The 20,460-nt window shown below is 45.7% G+C and overlaps 1 protein-coding gene across 2 annotated transcripts in view; it reads right to left on the bottom strand.

The window, feature by feature from the left end:
• The window catches only part of PIGN (phosphatidylinositol glycan anchor biosynthesis class N), a 1,076,629-nt gene that overhangs the window by 618,703 nt on the left and 437,466 nt on the right, over nucleotides 1-20,460 (bottom strand). For both annotated transcript variants that reach the window (XM_086965406.1, XM_086965407.1), the window contains exon 14: nucleotides 12,201-12,279. In XM_086965406.1, coding sequence (XP_086821532.1) covers nucleotides 12,201-12,279 — 79 coding nt within the window. The remainder of the gene's footprint in view (nucleotides 1-12,200; nucleotides 12,280-20,460) is intronic.

Raw genomic sequence — 20,460 nt, 5'->3', positions numbered from 1 at the left:
TTGTAACAGTTCTTGTTCTGTGAGTCCTATTTGATATGTGTTCTGCTTGGTATTCCTATTTGACACATGTAATGCAACTGTTACCTTCCTATCCCTCCAATTGTAAAGCGCTCTGATATCCCTCGGGATACTGTTCGTGCTATATAAAACTTTATACATAAATAAATAAATCCCATGAAACAATATAAAAAAGTGTCCTTAAAATTAATTTGTGCTTTGGTTGCTTTATGTTTCAGACACTTTGCAAGTTTCATACAGAAGAGTTAAAAGAGGCAAGGGGACGGTAGGAGGACAAGGAAACGAACAGGGTGAGCATTTCAATAGAATTTCAAATTATGCCAGTATTGAACAAGTTACCTATATTTTGGTAATGATCTTTCTGATAGATACTCTAGCGAACCCCTGATTCTTTACCTTGTGAATTCTCTCAGGTGTCAAACTAAATCTGAAAAAAACTGCGATACCACATGCTCACAGGTGGCATCATCGCTCCGGATGGAACAACATGGTCCACATACAGTTTTCAGCCCTGCACACTGAAATCAGCTTAACAAACAGTGTTTGCTGCGTTCTCAGACACAGAGTGTCAGACGGACCCCCTTCCAATGGGCAGGTAGGAGCTACTGACCGTGGTGGCTAAGGTGTTTTACTCCTGATGTCCCAGGGTCCAACCAACTGAGGGTCCTAAGCAATGGGGTCCAGTACTATCCCTTCAGTCTTAGGCTCTCCAGGGTATCGCAGTTCAAGACTGGGGGTGGGGGAGGTAGGTGCAAAGTGAACACAGGTTCAAGACTCCAAAAACATTCAACAATGCCAATAAATGAATGTCCAGCCAGATACTCACTTTTATGTCATTTATATACAAACACAAAGTAAAAATAAGACCGACACAATCAATACACAAGGCACTGTAGCACAGTCCGAGCAGTGTCCTAAATCCAGCTTCCCTGTCTACTGGCAGTAGTTATTACTCATTTATGATAGGTAACATTCAGGTTAGGCCCCGCTACGACTCCATGTCTGAGATGTTTCTCTGTGGCTTTCTTAAAGTCAGAGAGTTCGAGCACAGTTGCACTATGAGGTAAAGCAAGTTTCTCCTAGGCACACTGGCCAGGCGATCAGAATTAGCGTCTCTCCCTGGTGTTGTGATACATAAGATTCCAGGAGCATTCATCACTCTGGTATCGCAGTGGACTGGAGCGGATGCCGGCGATTAGCAGTAATCTAGTCTCTGCAGGCAAGGCAGCTGATTGCCTGAGGCATCTCTCGAATGTTCCTCTGACCCCTCTGGCAGGTCACTCAGCTTCCGATACTTCCATTGAGGGTCCGGTCGCATGGGTCACCATCTGCTGTTCTTGTTTGATTTGATTTGTGGTTTTGTAAAGCGCACGTATGCCCATGGGCGTCTTGGCGCTGCAGAAAAAGACAGTGTCCTGGTGTCACAAGAGCTGGATTTAGCGGGGGTTGAAGAGCCATGTCTTTAATGATTTCCTAAATGACATTAGGGAGGTACAGTTCTTGATAGCAAGGGGAAGACGATTCCAATCTTTGGCAGCATGCAGTATAAAGCTTCTGCCCCCCCCATCTGGCCTGTTTGAACCTAGGAACTTGTACAAGTTTTGCCTGGCTAGATCGTAATTCTCTTGTGGGGGTGTATGACTTAAGGTGGGTTCTGAGGAACAGGGGTCCCGTGCCCTGGAGTGCCTTATATATTAAACATAGTGATTTAAATCTTATTCGTTTTGCCAGTGGGAGCCAATGTAGGGTATCCAGGTGGTGTGATATGTGTTCAGTTCTAGGGATGTCTAGGACTAAGCGTGCTGCCGAGTTCTGCAGGCGTTGTAGTTTGTTCAAGTGTTGTGTCTGCATCCCAGCGTATAATGCGTTCCCGTAATCGAGTCTTGACAAGGCTAAGGTGGTCACTACAGTTTTACGGGAATCTAGAGGAATATATGGCACTAGTTTCCTGATCATTTTTAGGATGAACCACATAGTGGATGCTAATTTGATGGTTTGGGCATCAAAGGTGAGCCTGTTATCTAGCATGATGCCTAAGTTTTTGACTTTAGTTACGGGTGACGGACAGTTGCCCAGATCCGCCGGCCACCACTCTGGTGACCAAATTCCTGCATTTGTTCCTTGTAACATGACCTCGCTTTTGTCCCCATTCAGTTTTAAGCAGTTCTGCTCCATCCATTGGCTGACCTGTGTCATGCAGTTTTTAAATTTGTCTGCGGTTTCTGAGCTGTCATTTTTGATTGACACAACAATTTGCGTGTCATCCGCGTATGACACGGGCAGGAATCCCGAAGCCCTGATGATTCCAGCTAGTGGTGCTACATCTAAGTTAAAAAGCGTAGGGCTTAATGATGATCCCTGCGGAACTCCACAGGGTGAGTTGAAGGATTTGGATTTTATCCCTCCTAGTTCCACTCTGAAAGTTCTATTGTCTAGGAATGATGCCAGTAGTTTTCGTGCATCCTTATGTACTCCTGCTGATGCTAGTCGATTCAGGAGCGTGTTGTGATTTACTGTGTCGAAGGCCGCCGAGAGGTGTACTAAAATCAAGGCGGCCTTCCCCCCGGCATCCAACACGCTCCTGAGTTCTTCCACCGCCATCAGCAAGGCTGTCTCAGTACCGTGTCCCTCACGGAAACCGTACTGGGACGGGTCAAGGATGTCTGCCTCGGCAATAAACTGGGCAAGTTGTTTATTCAAAAGCTTCTCAACTTCCTTGGCACCAAAGGGAATCCTAGCTATTGACCTGTAGTTTCCCGGTTCTTCTGGGTCTAGGTTGGATTTTTATACAAAGGGTAGGACTGATGTTAGTTTCCAGAGGTCTGGATAGGAACCTGAGTTCACTATGTGGCCCAAGAGCTCTACCATTTTCTCTCTGAGCAGTTCTGGGAAGAGGTGGAAAATTTTTGGTGGGCAAGGGTCTGAATACGCCCCGGAATTCGTAGTTATAATTACTTGGTGTACCTGTTCTCTCTCAGGGATACGGAATTTAAATGATGGTTTAGGTGTTTTTCTGGGGACCGAGTTTTCATTTTGGTCTATTTTGTCTGGGGCGGGGGTCTGTGGGTTGGTTGCATTAAAGGATTCATAGACCCGGGTCACTTTGTCGACAAAAAACTGACCCAGAGTGTTACAGAACTCCGTACTGACAGGCACATTATTATTTGCATTTATTTTGGATAATTTTTTTACCGTGGTGAATAGTTCTCGACTAGAGTTTTTTGCCTCTTCTATTTTTATGGTGAAGTACTGACTTTTTACTGTAAATATCATTTTTTTATAGATGTTCAGGGAGGTTTTATATTCGATTTTACAGTTTGGGTCGTAGCTTATTCTCCATATCCTTTCTAGTTTTCTGCAAATTCGTTTCTGGGTCCTTAGATGTTCGGAAAACCAGGGTTGGGAAGGTTGTTTTTTCCTAAATATTGCTTTTTTCAGTGGTGCAGCTATATTTACTGCTGCTGTTATCCATTTTGATATTTGGTCAGTTGCTTTGTTACTTTCTAGGTCCAAAGTAGGTGCATGTGACGCAAGGTGTTCTCGTAATTTAGAAGTATCTAATTTTGACCAGTCCATCTAAGAGGTAGGTTTGTCATGATTCTGGGGAGGCATTGTTTCCTCTATATGATCCAGGGTTATAGAGAAGATTATGACTTTGTGGTCTGACCATGGGACCGGGAAACAGTCTATTACTTTAATATCTTTGTTAGATGTAAAGATGCCATCTAAGGTGCGTCCTGCTTTGTGCGTGTCCTTGTGCACTAATTGTATGAGGGCCATATTGTTCATTGCGTCGGTCAGCGCTGCTGTCCCTGTATCGTCATTCTTTTCCAGGTGGAAATTAAAATCCCCCAGAATGGTGAAGTCAGGATGTTGTAAACTGGATTCTAGAAAGGGGTTCAGTGTGCGGCCCTTCATCTGAAGTTCATTTCTGGCAATGATTGCTAAGCCCTCCCCTTGTTTCTTTTTTCTGTCTGCTCTGGTTATTGTATATTTTTCCGGGATCGCTAATAACAGGTGTATATCCGAGGCTTCGTCGGCCCAGGTCTCGGTAATGAAAATTACATCTAGCTTTTTATCCTCAATGAGGTCTGCTGTTTCTGAGTTGTGTTTCACTAGTGATCGGGCATTAATGAGTCCGGCCCTGAAGGATTTTATTTCAGGTATGGTAGGATGAATACGTGTCGTCATGCTTCTACAGAGTGTGAACTCAAACTTGAGTTGGCAGTTTGCACAGTCTTTGGTTTCTGCTAGCGGGGAGATAGGGCTAAAGCCGAGTTTGGATGTTAGTAGGAGTAGCTCTTCTGCAGAGTAGATTGTCCTCCCTCTATGGGGGTTGATTTTACCAGGGGTTGTGGCCCTTGGCCCGGTCCCGGCGCAGACGGGCTTGCCTTTGGCACGCCGCTGCGCGGCCTTGCCGTGCTCATAATATATACTGAGAGGCGGTGTCAGGGGGTGTGTCTCGCTCAGCCCGGTCCGCCCTCCACTCAAACAGCCTCAGCTGCGGTGGACCGGGGTCGGAGGGGAGGCGTGCGGCGCAGGTAAGGGCAGTGAAGCTATTAAATCAGCTTACAAGTAAAGTGCAGATAGTACATAGGAGTCTAAAAACAATTGTAAAAAACACGAACAACACAAGGGTACAACTCGCACCAGTGCGGACTTACGTCTATTTCTCTTTGTCACACACTGCATACAGCAAAGGCCCCTCCTGTTGGCAATTGTGCACAAAACCCTTGCTATTTCTCTCTGGCATTCGGGGTCACCGACATTTGGGCAGAACACGGACTGACAGCTCGATTGGTTTGGCAGCAACATCTTCACAGCAGCCTTCTCTGGCATACAGGGTCACAAACATTGGCCAGCACACAGATGGCCAATCGGTGCCAGAGCAGTTATATCTCACACCTTGCTTGAGGGATCCACTCCCCAGGATGCCCCACTGGTCCTCGTGCCCACAGACACTCTCCTCCTCCTCACAGGGTCCTCTGATATCAGAAGGCAGGCAGATGCTTGTGCTTCAGGCTCCTTCTGACGAGGAAGCCAAAGTGAAGGGCGTAGGCTCAGATTCAACCAGTCGGAATAGTACACTCTCCAAACCCAATTCAGACATACCAGGGTGGGCTGTGCCCTGTCCGCCTTGGTATTTTCAGGACTGGCAGAAGAATGTACAGGAGTCCAGAGTCCCACTGAAGACAGATAACTTGTTCCAGAAAAAACCCAAGGCAAAAAAGGCCTGACAATGCATGTTCTCTGAGGTAGCAAACAAATAAACTATGGGCATGTCACCCTGAATGAAAAAGCTATGCACCACCTGCAGCTGCTGATGTTACTCTTGGTCACCAAGCTGACACCAGCTGAGTTCATCCGCTTTGAGCTTTAGAGATCCCATCAAGTGACAAAATGTTAGGGTACTCCCATGAAAGACCAGCTACGGTCACATACAGAATGCTTCTAGATTGCCCTGTTTGTTGCAGTCCGATGCAGCGTCCATGTTGTCATTAGGACATGGACAGATCTGCCTGTGACGGAAGGCACAAAAGTCTTGAGGATAAGGCCAATACGTCACAGCTCAAGAAGAGTGATATGATGTCACTGCTTTATCGGAGACCAGAGGCCTCTCATCTTCATATCATTCAGAAGACCTTCCCAGCCCAGATATGACCCCAACATATCTGTGGGGCTCAAAAGAGAGCCAGAGGGAACCAGCACTACACAGAGTCAGGACTGGGAGTGGGTCAAAGTCTGAAGACGCAGATATTGCCACTTTGGAGGGCTGGCTGTGCAACTTCTCCATGCAACAGGGACAACAGGAATGGGAGACCCCTTATTGGACTTCTTGTGCTTCCATAGTGATTTCCTTTCAGTTTTGAGGGACCGGGACCTAAAATGATCCCAATCCTTCGAACATGCCTGTCCTCTTTTCTTATGTTTTGTGACAAACAAATTACTTACCTTTGGTAATGCCTTATCTTATAGAGATTATATCTAGCTACATATTCCTTACCTTTAAATTTCCCCAGGCATCAGACTGAATTTGGAAGATTTTTCGTGGGCAGTACTCCTGCGTGCAGGTAGGTGGCATCAGTCAACTACGCATGGCGTTGTCCACGCTAGAAGTGACGTTGGAGCCTCCTTTAAAGGCGTCACCGCGGCACGCCGAATTTCAGTTACTTTTCACAACCTTCCACGCCAGGAGCACTAAGCCATGAAGCACACTGACACTGGCGTGTCAAAACTAGAGCTCTAAAAGGGATCAGCCCTGACCCTAGAGATCTGTCAGCAGAGCAGGGAGGATGGGTGGGTCGTTGAAGAATCTTTAGCACTGGTGGAATGAGCCTGAAAGCCTTCAGGAGGCTGCTTCTTGGCCAGTGTGTAGCAGATCTTGATGCAGAGAACGACCCATCTAGAGATGGTTTGTTTCTGCACTGCCAGAGCTTTCTCTGCACCAACATACCCCACGAAGAGTTGGTCATTCACCAAGAACTCTTGTGTGCGGTCAAGGTAGAATGTCAACGCTCTTTTGGGGTACAGACGGTGGAGTCGTTCCTCTTCCTTGGATGTGGAGGACCTTAGAAGGTGGGCAAGGTGACTGTTGGCCAACATGAAATTGTGTTACCACTTTCGGCAGGAAAGATGCCCAGTTTGTCCTGGGTAATCCAAGAAAAATAGAGGCTTGGAAGATAAAGCCTGTATTCACTTACCCTCCAGGCCGAAGTAATTGCCACAAGAAAGGCTGTTTTGATGGTGAGCAGCATGAGGGGACAGTTGTGGAAAGGCTCGAAAGGAGCGCACATTAAGAATGTAAGAACCAAGCTAAGGTCCCACTGAGGCATAAAGAAAGGAGAACGGGGAAACTGTTGTAGAAGACCCTTAAAAACCTATTTACAATAGTGGACTTGAAAAGGGAGGGTTGGTCTGGCAGCCACAAGAAAGAGCAGAAAATCAGCCCTCGAGAGTGCCCAGAACAGAGACCTGCTGGGCAATGCATGCTGGGAAAAGGTAAAAAATGAATAACAGTATCTCAGAAAGAGTGGCAGAATGGGGATCAATTTACTTGCATGAACACCATGCCACAATTCTTTTCCAATGCAAGACATATACCGTCTTGGTGGAGAGACGCTTGGCTGCAAGAATAATATTACAAACTTCGGGAGGAAGGTTGAAAGTTGTCAACTGCTGCCGCTCAATCTCCACACAAGACGAGAGAGAGTGGATAGGTTCAGTTGAAGAACCCTCCCCTGTTGCTGTGACAAAAGATACTCTTGAAGGAGAAGCCTGATCTGCGGATCAACACTCCAGTTCAGAAGCTCGGGATACCAGACTCTCTGTGCCCAGTCCAGAGCCAGAAGGATGACTTAGGCCTGGACGTACCTGATCTTCTTGAGAACTCCGGGCAGGTGTGGTATGGGAGGAAAGACATACAGAAGGCCCAAGCTCCACTGGAGACAAAGAGCGTCTCCGAGCGAGAGCCGCAGGGAAAACGCCTGTACGCAAACCTGCTGACATTGCGCATTCTCAGTGGAGGCGAACAGATCTAACCAAGGTTCTCCCACTGCTTAATGAGACCTTGCTCCACCTCCGGGTGGAGATGCCATTTATGATCCGCAATCATCGATGGCTGGGTTCGTCCACTGTGGCTTTCAGGAATATGTCCTGCTGCTCCAGCTGAGTCCAGAGATGCAGGGCCTCATGACAAAGGGTCCACGACCGCAACCCACCCTGTTTGTAGCCGTACTACATGGTGGTGGAGTTGTCCGTGAACACCTGCACTAGTCTTCCCTTGATGGAGGATAGAAATACTTTCTGCCAGTCTGATCGCATGGAGCTTCAGCATGTTGATGTGGACTCCAGATTCTGCTGGTGACCAGAGTCCTCTGATCTCCACCCCTTCCAGGTGGCCGCCCCATCTTAGGAGTGATGCATCTGTCAATACTGTGAGGTCTGGTTGGGAAGGGACAGGGGTCTACCTTTCACCCAATTGCGGTTCGTCAGCCACCACTGCAGGTCGTTTGCAGTTCCCTCCGAGATCTGGATCATGTCGGTGAGGTTCCAGTGATGATGCACCCACTGGAATTTCAGGTCCTATTGCAGAGCCTGCATATGCCATCTGGCATGTATCACCAGCAGGATGCAGGAGGCCCTGAGGCCCAGCAGCCTCAGAGTCAGTCTCACCGAAACCCAGGATAGAGGCTTAAATAACAGTATAATAGCCTGAATATCCTGGACTTGTCGTTTGGGAGGATAAGTTCGAAACTGCACCATGTCCAGAACAGCTCCGGTAAAAGGGAGCGTCTGAGAGGCAGTATGGTTTGACTTTGGCATGTTGATAGTGAACACCAGCGAATGCAGGAAGTTCACCATAGTCTGGAGGTGGGAGACGACAGCCTGGGACGAGCCCGCCTTCAGCAGGCAGTCGTCGAGATAGGGGAAGACTGCACCCCTGACTGCGCAGATGAGCTGCGACCACTGCATCACCTTGATGAATACCCAAGGGGAGCTGGTAAGGCAAAAAGGGAGCACGGTGAACTGAAAAAGGTTCACTGCCTACCGTAAACTGCAAGTAGCGCCAATGGGTAGGCAGGATGGGAATGTGAAAATAGGCATCCTGTAAGTTCAACCCTACCACCCAGTCTCCTGAGTCCAGGGCAGAAAAGACCTGAGCCAATTTGAGCATCTTGAACTTCTTCTTTTTAAGGAAGTAGTTGAGGGCTCGGAGATCCAGAATAAGGCGAAGACCCTTGTCCTTTTTGGGACCAGAAAGTAGCGGGAATAGCAATAATAGCCTACTTCTGTGCTAGCTCCCTTGGCCAAGACAGCCATGACTTCCTCGCGGAGTAGGGACAAGTGATCGTCCATCAGCCGGTGTTAGCCATCAGTGATGAGAGGGGAAAGAGAGTGGTGAGAGGGGAGAGTGGTGAGAGGGGAGAGTGGTGAGAGGGGGGAGAGCGGTGAGTGGGGAGAGTGGTGAGTGGGGTGAGTGGGTTGAGTGGGGAGAGTGGTGAGAGTGGTGAGAGGGGAGAGTGGGGAGAGTGGGGAGAGGAGAGTGAAGAGAGAGGGAAGAGGGGAGAGAGGGAAGAGGGGACAGAGAAAAGAGGGGACAGAGAAAAGAGTGGTGAGAGAAGAGAGTGGTGACAGGGGAGAGTGGGGAGAGTGGTGTGAGAGGGGAGAGTGGTGTGAGAGGGGAGAGTGGTGTGAGAGGGGAGAGTGGTGTGAGAGGGGAGAGTGGTGTGAGAGGGGAGAGTAGTGAGAGAGGAGAGAGGTGAGAGGGGAGAGTGGTGAGTGGTGAGAGGCATTGAGACGTCTTCCCGTTTACATTTCACTTGATTGGTTCTAAGAGGAATTTGCATCATATGTTTGTAGGGCAACAATTCTATCTGAAAAGGAGTTGCCATGGGGTGAATTTTAGCTAGTCTAGATTTTACAGTCAACAACTTTAAGCACTCTGGGACTTCTACCGTTATATGTACTTACAAGCACATGTAAATGTTCTACCATTTTGTTGGATGAAAAACCAGAACTCACTGAAAATCGCGCCTAATAGGAAGAGGCGAGTTAACACATAAAATACACTGTGGTTTTTGTTATTGTGCTGAAACAGTTTCACCTTCTAAATGGAGGCAGATAGAAGTTCAAGTGAAGTATGCTGTGGTTCGAGCCACAGATTTGCAGTTTATGCAAATTATTCTTTAACTACACCGACTCACGATTTACCCAAAAACTGTGATATTGCAATTTATGGTGTTATGCATCAGGGTTTCAAATAGTAGCTTTGGATTGAAACATATTTTTTTTAACTATATACCGTCAGATAATGATTCAGACACAAGTATTCAATGATGCAGGATACAGGGTGGATGAAACTCAAAGGTATCCAGGAACTCCCATTTTGTTGTTACCGAAAAGGTGAAAAGGTATTTTCTGATGAGGAAATTGATGCAATATGACCTGGATGCCAAATGCGGCCTCTTAAAGTGATCTCTAAATAATGGAGACAATGCTGCATATTCTCTGTGTGGAAGGAAAACAAGTAATGTAGGATAAGCAACAATGAAGAAAAAAAAGGGATTCGGACATGGAATAATGAGTGAAGCGCGTCCATTTCCTTCCCTTTGATCTGTGAGTACAAAGAGGTACCTCTGACAAAAGCCCGGCTAATCGGTGGAAAAGTGAGAAAACGTTTGGGAGGATGTACCTGAAATAATGACACAGAGTAACAGCTTGCTGAATAGAAAGCACATGCCTGTGTGTGTGTGTGTGCGTGTGAACTGCCATATGTGTTAGTTAAATAAACTGCTCGGGAAATTTAAGTGGGAAACTCAACTTGTAATACATGATCAAGCATGTAAGCGGTAAATATAGATCTGTAAACGGAGTGCAAGAGAACTCAACATAACACTCAACAAGCTTTGGAAAAGAAGGCAAGTCTTGCCTTTCAATGGCATTAGAGCAGCTGCTGTAAGGGGGTGGGGGTGAGAGGGGGGATCTGAGACCGGCACAGCGCAGCCGAGCAGTGTGGCGCATTATCTTATGCTGAGCCTGCAGTGGTGGAGGGGGAGACGAAGGGAGAGACAAGCACAAAACAAATAGACACACACTTGGTGAAGTGGGAAACATGCAAAGGCTTGGGGTGACGCCGCCGATAACCAGCTAGTCAGAGAGAAGAATCATCTATTTATAATAAGATGAACAGAGGTGCAAATACGGAGAGGGATACAAAATCAGAGACAAGCTTTGGCAAAGCAGGCAAGTCTTCTGTGCGCTGTGCTGAAAGTGAAACAAGCTCTCGGCATTGCTGTGGCGGGACGCATTCCTTTGAAGTCTGATGCCGAGGCACAGACAAATGGTGGTGTGCGAGAGGCTTCCTTTCAAGTCTGATGGGGGGGTGAGGGAGCAAATAGTGAGCGCGCGCCCGGCGCACATGCACTGGCCATAATCCACATTCCAAAGCCCTCTTGGCAGCCTTTCCTGGAGCCCCTACATAATTCTCGCCGAAGCAATGTGCAAGCGCATTGGCTCAGCGAGACCTAAAAAAGCACATGGTCGGATAGGCAGAGTTTTTTCAGCTGCCAAAAGTGAAGTTTAGATGGTGGAGGAAAAAGGCGTGCACACAAAGTGCAGGGGAAGTGCCTCTTTTGCAATATGGTGAACACTCACGAACTAACAACTCTGTAGGGACTCACAAACATTAGCAATACATTCCCCAACCTGCTACATGTGTTAACTTAGAACTAAAAAGGTAGGGTTAGATTTAGATAAAACTTGGATGTGAAAAGGTTTAGGATTGCCACTTCCCGAAATTTATGAAGGGGTGGGGGGTAGTGATTTTCATACGGTAAAAAAGTTTTCTATGTGGAAAAAGGGAAATTGTGCTTTTGTCCATTGATACTAGCCTAGGTCTGTGGAGTTTCCGTTCTGTAGACATTCAGCAGTATTGGGTTATAGGTGGTGGACAGTCTCACCAAGTGCATGCGTCTTGGTTTTCAGAATCCACCAAAATGTGTGGGCCTACACAAAGCATAGGCATTGTCTTACGACCTGATGGCATTCCTTGCGGTTTGGGATTCATCTTTTATGCTTCTAGTATATCAACACAGTAACATAATGCATTTTGTTTGTACACTGCAGAGAATATAGGTTTTCCTCGCTCACAGGACAGGAAAAATCTTTAAATGTTTATATAAAGAAAGACAACAAGGAGCACTCATGCAGGAAAGCAAATACTGTGTTAAATTTGAACCTGGAGAAACAGGGCTGAGCAATGTGTCTGAAAGGCACGTTTTTAGGTCTGGATTGACAGTACGACTGTCAGAGAGACTTTTTGTTACCAATGCTTTAAATACATATAGGGGAATTGGTTCCGGCCCAAGGAGGCTCGTGTCATGCTATTGGCCATTTTGTGCATCATTCAGCCTCTTATGGGTTCTTGCACTGCAATGTACAAGGGACTATTTAAATCTCAAAAACATCACTCATTACATTATCTCAATGATGCATAACGTACAGAAAATTGTCTTTTTTTATTCTTTTTTTTCACTTCAGCATGCTTTTTTAACGTTTTAGTGAAAATGCAAGCCAGGCCTATTGGCTTTGCTAATGCTTCTTTAAAACAAGGTTAAGAACAAAATGAGAAGGAAAAATGAGTTGTGTAAAGTGCAACACAGGCGTGTAATAAATGGACTTACAGAGTCATTATGCTTCTCCTGCAGAATGTATTCTCTTGACCTCCTCAGAATCTCGAGCTGCTGGGATTCCGACAGTAACCTATCAAAAAGCACATTAGCTCTAATGAAAAAACACATTACATTGATGCAGCAGCAGTCTTGGTCTCAGATAAGTTCCAGGATAAATATACATATTCTAATGACCTGTGTCAGACGGACTTTTTAGAAATCGCAGCTCGCTGGAGATCACAGCAAGGCGTACAAATTAGAGAGCTACGAATAATTAAAGATTACAGGAGAGATTTTCCTAATGAAAAAAATGCATAAATACATATTTCTTCTAGAAAGAAAGAGGTAAATAGATTCTGTAATGAGCTTTTGTGTCTCGGGGTAGTGCACTAGCAGGAGGGGCAGCTAAAGTTGCAGCAAGGCGCACACCTCCCACCTTTGCCATCAGATTCACAAAACATGTCCCTGTTCTCGCCATCTGAATCTAACCCTGCCACAGACAATGTCACGCCTCATTATGCTGAGATAGTGCGTTTACATCTCCGAGAATTGCAGGAAGCCGCTCCACCACATAAAAAGCATTTACAGGAGGCTAGAGAATTCTCCCAGTTAGGGGCTGACCTAATATATGCACAAATATCTATAGATAAACCAGTGATGCCCCAGGCCTTACTTATATAAGCTCTTGGTCAGTTGCATTTACCAGCCCACATTTCAAGAGATCACTTGTCTATACAAATACAAGACTGCTTTGTTCCAAATGTGCATGATATGCTTACCATGTACGTTCATAACTGTACTGTCTGCCCACATTGAAGGTGATAAATTCCACTATTCCACGACCATATCAACGTATACTTTATCTCTAACCTCACACACCTACGAGAAGAACATTCTATTCATGCTGTGTCCATTAATGTTCATACCAGAATATCAGATAATATGTGGTATCCACATATGTCACGTTTCAATAGGATTCCTAGTAAGAGGAAAGGGAGGGGGGCGGGACTGGAAGCTGAATAGGAGGTCCAGAGCCGCTGCTACTATGGATCAATCAAAAACAAAAATTGGTCCTCTGTTCCTGAGAAGTGTTCTACTAAGGTCAATAAGACAGTCAGCAAGGCTGTTTCATGTTGCCCTCACACACCCTACAAGGGGATGTCATGCTTCATCAAAGGACAGTGCTCCTCTTCGGGCCGGTGCTGCAATGTCCGAAGGGTCCACCGAAAGGTCACTTTAGTGGAGATCTTTTTAAGAAAATGCTATACGATGAGTGCAAGTGAGGTGATATGTGTGGTGGAGTAGTGATATGTTATTGGAGGTTAAAACTGATAAGGGAGGTTGCACGCTATCCTTTAATAGAAAGGCCACCCGTCAGAGACAAAAATCTATAACAGGCGAATGCTATCCTAGAGGTTTTTAAAGAACCCCTGGTAGTCGGTGTGTAACGAATGGGCGATGTGATTGCCCTGTGGTCGTAGGTGGGAGGCCTCACTCAGGTCTCGTACTCAGTAGTTTGTCAACATTTTTTGCACCGATTAGAGTGGTCTTAAGGATCCATGGTGCTTCTTTGGGACAGAAAAACAAATAATGGTGAACTACCCCACACAAATATGGTGCCTCTAAAGTGCTACCTACTGTGTGTGTGATGCAAGGTCCAACCTGAAGGCTAGAATGCGTCCAACCACTTCAGATGGCGCAGAGGTACCGCACTCGAGTGTGCTCTGAGTTTATGTGTGTAGACCTTGCGTCTGCACCTACCCTTCCTTCTCTGTGTCTCTGGAAAATGTCACACATAGGTTCACAAAGTACCAATGAATAATGTTTTGTTTGCTCTCTAATTCTTCATGCTATAGAATTGGATAGGCTACATAACGAAAGTAACCCCAAGCACAGCTGTATGTCTATTTCATCTCTATTGTGTAGGATTATATCCCAAATGCAATTTACACATGTTAAAGTAGCAAGTTTTCTAGTTAATGCCACAACATATTACTCTTTAGCAGATGTTTTATATATTCTTATAGATGAACAAGACATTAAGGATGAGATATCATGCATGAAGAAGCTAGGTCGTCCTATAACTGTATATTGGATCCAGATGGTATTACATTTAGGGTTTTTAGGAGTAACCCACCCGCCCACTGAGTTTGATAGCTATTTAGTGAATCCTTTACCCCCAGATTGTGTTAATAAGCCAGGATTTAGAGTCACTGGATCCGTTTTTGCCCATGATCAATGGCAGTCTGATATCAAATTATCCTGTAGGGTCATGTCATTATGGAATGGTACTGAGGTTAGTCAGGATGAAGTAAAAAAGTGTGTGCAAATTTGGGACAATAATGTTGCACGTTACGCTTGAATAGATAGTGCAAGTTCTCAGGCAGTCATGAGACTAAGATCTGTTTCTTTATGTTTCAGAGGAAATTACACTGTTAATTCTACATTTATGACCCATATACAACCCCTTGTCATAGGGACATAGGCAGTGCTAATGGGGACAAACCCCAATTAAGTAACGCGGCTTCTAATAATTGTCTTTTCACACTCAAGGATCAGAGAGTAAAACCCTTTGTGCACGTTACAAATAGAGTACGATTCAATATAAGATTGGAATACTGGGAGTGCGTGATTCTCCACACATGTGACTGTTAATGTAGGATGCAATGCCAACTGTAGTGTCACAATCAATAGCGCCGACATGCACGTGGGCTCCTCCAGCCTCATGAACTATTATTGGAAGCGGAGAACTACTGTACAACCAGTTTCCACTAAACTGGGGTGGTCTCTGCACATTGGTCACCTTCCACATCACTGTCTTGGTAACTCCTGGAATTAACATATCAAGTTTACATGAACAGCCCATGAGCCATCCACCAACTTTGTCATCAAAGGAAGAGAACAGCAGAGAACTGAGCTACTGACTGCAGGGCATGGCGAGTGCACCCACTACCCGCCCTGCTGACACTGGATTGGCTGAGACTGGCCACGCCCCTGGAGGCTGACTAATTTATGATGGCAGTGATATGGGCATGCCGAATTTGACCTCCGGTAGGAGCATTTTCTTTTTCAAGTCTATTCCACTCCCACCTGAGTGCGTTATCCATCGGATAGGAGTGTTTTTAACTTTAATTTCCTTGTAGCCCTTAGTGCGGGGAGGTGCCTGGCTCACTTCTGTTTCTGTTTTAATTTCACTTTCCTTGTAGAACCGCCGTGCAGGAGTTGCCGAGCTCAGTTTTTGACTTTTTTTACTGCTACAGTATTGCATTTGGGAATGATCTTACCTGCCACCGACTTCAGGGTGCGGCGAGTGCACCCACTCCCCGCTCTACTGACACAGAGTTGGTTGGGACTGGTCACGCCCCTGGTAGCAGACTGTTTTATGATGGCATAGACGCGCGCAGTGGGTGTGCTTCTAGTGCACCAACAGCGCGCCAATGGCAAGCCCGTCTGCGCCCATCCGTGTCTGGCTGGGGCCAGGAACCAGGAATCCTGCCAGTTGCAATTCCTACCAACATCTTCAGATTTACTTTGAAGCCTAGCTCCTAAGATCTCTGGAGTATGCCTGCACAAACTAACGGTAGACCCCCAGTTCCACAAATGCCCTCACTGCGATTTTAACCCCGAACTTAGGAAGCTGTACTTAAATCATGCACATAAAATGCGTTTTTTTCTAATTAACTGTCAATCACTAATTAAACATAAAAATGACATTTTTGAGATTTTTGTAGATAAACAGCAAGACGCCATGTTTCTGACAGAAACGTGGCTGAACGAAACCTCAGCACCTGATATCTTAGATGCTTTACCGCAAGGTTATGGGATACTTAGACAGGATCGGCCAATTAAAAGAGGAATAGGGATAGCGATAATATACAAACTATCAGTACCATTAAGGCGCCAACTTTGAGAATTGAGAGGCCCTCTTTTTTACCCTCTTTGCAGTAAAAGATCACGCTTTAGCAGGTTTTTTTAATTTATTGGCAACCAGGAGCCACAACACAGTTTATATCCAGTCTTGTAGAGAATATGATTCAACCTGTACTCCGCTATAATAACTTCTTAATCCTAGGTGACTTTTATATGCACTTTGACAATACCTCCAATTCAGAAGTACAACCTCTATGTGAGGAACTCAGAACCAAGAATCCAACTCAAAAAGCGAGTACTTCAACCCATCAATTTGGACATATCTTAGACCCGATATTTGCCGAATTCCCCAGGATGGAAGAGGACGCTCTGTCAATAGTTTCTTGGTGGCCTTCTCTGTGCCTTTCCGCAGGCCTCCCCTGTGAGAAGTTGGCCTGGTATATGATGTCCACTATTCTAGTGGACACCTTACACCAGTCCAATCAACCCTTATTGATGGTAGGCTATAAAGTCAACCTTATAGAAAGCTATCCTAGTGGTAGCTGTGGAGAGCAGCCTTCAGGCTAAGACTTGGAGACGTGTTAAGCAAGTTGTTTTACCATTTATAATCTCTTAAGTACCAAATGAAAGCACACCAAACAAGTATACATCAAATATATATGTATTTATTCTAAACACAACCCCTCTGCACTCTTTATGAGGCCAGAGGTAAAAGTATAATACAAGGAACTTAATTAGCATACGATAAGTTGCACAGTATGCGTTTTGCTCTAGAGGCCTCACAAACCATATACTAAAATAGTGGTATAAGAACCACGTGAGGAATAGAAAGCAAGCCTAGGGCCCGGGGAATCGCTGGGGCTTCTAGGAACAACCAAAGGTTAGGATGTAGGAGGCCCTCGGGAGACGTGTGCAGGGTCTAAACACAGCCGCGGGTTACCATTGACTTTCTATGGAGAAAGAACAAGTTACAATTTTAAAGATTAAGGGCACAAGGAGGTGAACTGCTATGGAAATCTTTTAGACTAGGACGCTTGGAGAGTCAATACCCATGGGAGTACTCGTGTTACCTCACCCAGGGAAGCCAGGTGCATAAGTGTCTTTTCGTGTCAGGTTTCGTCATCGATTCCAATGGAGAGCTGCAAAGAAGTGCTGCCGGCGACCAGAGGAAAAGTGTCCGGGTGGATCAGAGATGTGAAGAAACTGAAAGCAGAAGGGACAGAGTCTGGGTCACTAGCCAGTGACCAGGATGGCGACAGGAAGATGCCAGCCAATGTCGGGTGATTTCAGGTGAAAAGGTGACGTTTGTCTCTTCAGCCATGAGGTCCAGGGGGCGTCGACGACGACCAGGAGCTGATTTCGAGCTGTCCCATGAAGGATCTAGTTGACTGCGGTGTCGGTATACAGATTGGACCCAACAAGCCTTGGCAAACGCAATCCACGCAAGATGTCGAGATTGGCTTCGGTGCAGACCAGCAAGGTCTGAGGAACTTCTCTTTTGGGGAGAAGTTGGAGCAAGCCTGGAGCAACCAGAAAAGCAAAGTAATTCAAGTATTGGTCTTTTGGGGGCTCACTAGTCAACGGACTAGGAACCGCGAAGAAGTGTCAAGCTGAAATGCACAAAGCGTGCCCATGGAACACTCGTGGAGTGTGGGCCTCTGAGCTTTAGTTCAAAAGGTGCTCGGGGCTGGGGCTTCACGCACCCCAATGCACAACTTCGGGATAGCTAGGGAAGTAGGTGCAGGTTGAAAAACGCATGATGTCCCGGAGTTCCGGCCCCATGTCTCTCGTGTCCACCACAGGTCGTAGGTTTGCTGGGATTGCAGGTCAGCGTCAGAGATGTCTGGAAGTCCGTGTCCTGAGTCGCAGATTCTTCGGGATCTGGCGGGAGCCTCGAAAATTTGTTAGCGGCGGTCGCTTGTGTCGCATTGATGCGACACAAGCGACCGCCGCTAACAAATACAACCAAGTCTTGCGACCTAGACTTGTTATTAGCGTTCCTAGTCTAATGCCTAAGTTGATAAAAACCCGTAAACTAAGTGCATGATTGTACATGCCAACCGCTCGCTTTTTTAGCAAGATTTTATATACAAAAAAGACACCGGATGCGATATAGGCGATTGCTGCCAACAAAGACTTTCAAGCCCTGCGTTTTGAATATTGGACAACTAAATGCAGCCTTGCAAACTCCTTACGCGATCATAACATTCTAAAGTAGCCACTCCCTGGATGATTAACCGCTCGCTTTCCTGTAACATTACAAAAAAGTGCATTTTAGATGTGACTTTTTCATAAATAAACTCGCAACCAGTTTAAAATAAAAAAAAAATTCTCTATTAAATTACACCCGCACTTGGGATCTCATAGAAATTATCTATCTTGTTTCAGATAAAAAACTTTTCAAATAATGACATGACGGATTTCGATTGTGTAATCCACGTAGCCCAATAGGAAACGCTTGACCAACAATCAAGTAAGTAACATGTATCAAGTGACTCCTTCAAAAGAAGTCCCATTTGACCTCCACATGCTGCTAGACATACTTGTAATCTTCTCTTCCAGATTAACGGAAGTAAAGATTCTTAAAAAGAAGCAAAGGTAGGATTTGAGTACCTGCTGAGCTGAATGTAAGTTGAGAGTCGCTCATATAGATGACTGATAGTATGTTATTTCATTTATGTCTTTCAGATCTTCTTGTTCGGTCCTGAAGAGAATCCCTTGATTCTTAGGGATTCGAAACGCGTCAACCTTATTTTCATGTTTGTATAGACCAATCGATTACAATTATGTACTGTAAAAATTGAAATGTTTTTGATGGTCTATTTTATGAATAGAACTGAATTTCTGTATTCTTCCATTGAGTGGATTAGGTTCTTCCTGCCAACACAAATAAATACTGTGCAGTGCCTATAATCTTAAAATAAATCCCTGTCAGAAAACAATCCCCTTTTCCACCACCATTTTTTGTTGTCTGTCGTCAATTTATGTTTATGAGTGAAATGTGTTAAGTGTCTAATTTTTGCCTTCCCACTCCGCGGCACCTTTGCCCCCTCCTTTTCTTAAACCTTTTCAACCCAAAGACCTGATATCCCTCCCCCCACATCATTCACAATGAATGTATTAGACTGAAGCTAAAAGTATACATTCTGTTGTGTGGTAATAAAAAGAAAAAACGCTTTTCTAAAAGAAAAAGAAAATAAACAAATTCATTGAACTTTGAAAATAATCTTGACTGAAAGAGTGGTCTGTGGGAATAAGCGATTCATAGCTTGTTTCCCTTGCAAAATATCGATTTGTTGCACAGTACTGGCAATCCTGTTGTTTATTACTTTATTGGTGTTGTTTGGGCCGTTTGAATCTTGGCAGTCCAAGAGATGAACAGCTCCCAAATGTTTCGTGGTCTAGAGGTAGGCGGCAACAATTCTCAGAAAGTAGTGAGTTATGCGTGCCCATATGCAAGGTCTCTAACCCAGTCATTAAAGGAGGGCACTCGCCTTCTACCCCAGTGTACTGCAACTTGGCGTTTCGCAAACAGAAGAAGGAGCGCATGTAGCTTACAGTTTGGGTGGGGGTATCTTTTACATATCCCAATATATCGAGAATGGGGGACAGCTCTAGCGACACCCCCAACATACTGTTTATGGACTCAAAAACCTTCACCCAGAAGTCCGCAAGCCTGGGGCAGTGCCGCGCCACATGCTGAAAAGTGGCCTGGGCATAGCCACATCTCCAGCAGTTGCTGTCAGCTTGGAGGCCCATCCGATGCAGACTCACAGGCGTTCTATAGTATCTATACAGATACTTAAAGTGAATCAGCCTTAGCTTACAATTCGGAGAAAGCTCCGAGAGCTGCCCACAACAGTAGTCCCACTGCCCGCCCGTCAGCGGTGGATCAAGCTCTTCATTCCAGTGCGGGAGAGAGGGTGGTATTATTATCGCTGCAGTGTCTTGCATGCGAGTATAGAGACATGTGACAAGCTTACGTGAGAACAGGAACTTTAGCCTGTTTTCTAGCGCATGTAATGTCGGCAGCGCTTTCGGGAAGTCCGCCCCGAGTGAACAGCACGCCGTGCGAATTCTAGGATATAAAGAAAGTTCAGTGAATGGTACCACTTGTCCCTCAGACGCCTCAGGGGTGGCCTGAATTCGTCTCCAGGATATAAGTCCTCAAACGTTTGGAGCTTCATTTTCTGGGCAAGTGACTTACTCATAGTATCCCGTATGCAGGGCATCATTGGATTCTGTGAGAGGGGAACAGAGGGGGCGAATAGCAGCGGGGCTCCCGCCCTCTTACCAGGCTCAGGAGCCTTAGGCTCACTTTATAGGAGATCATTCTCCCAAGATATAAGGTGATCTCCAGAAATGTCACCAGCTGCCTGGGTGGTCACCTAAAAAGTTATTC

This window comes from Lissotriton vulgaris, chromosome 4_1 (assembly GCF_964263255.1).
Source record: "Lissotriton vulgaris chromosome 4_1, aLisVul1.2, whole genome shotgun sequence".
NCBI lineage: Eukaryota > Metazoa > Chordata > Amphibia > Caudata > Salamandridae > Lissotriton > Lissotriton vulgaris.
The sequence above is the reverse complement of the archived record's forward strand: the minus strand, read 5'-3'. Positions and strand labels throughout refer to the sequence as shown.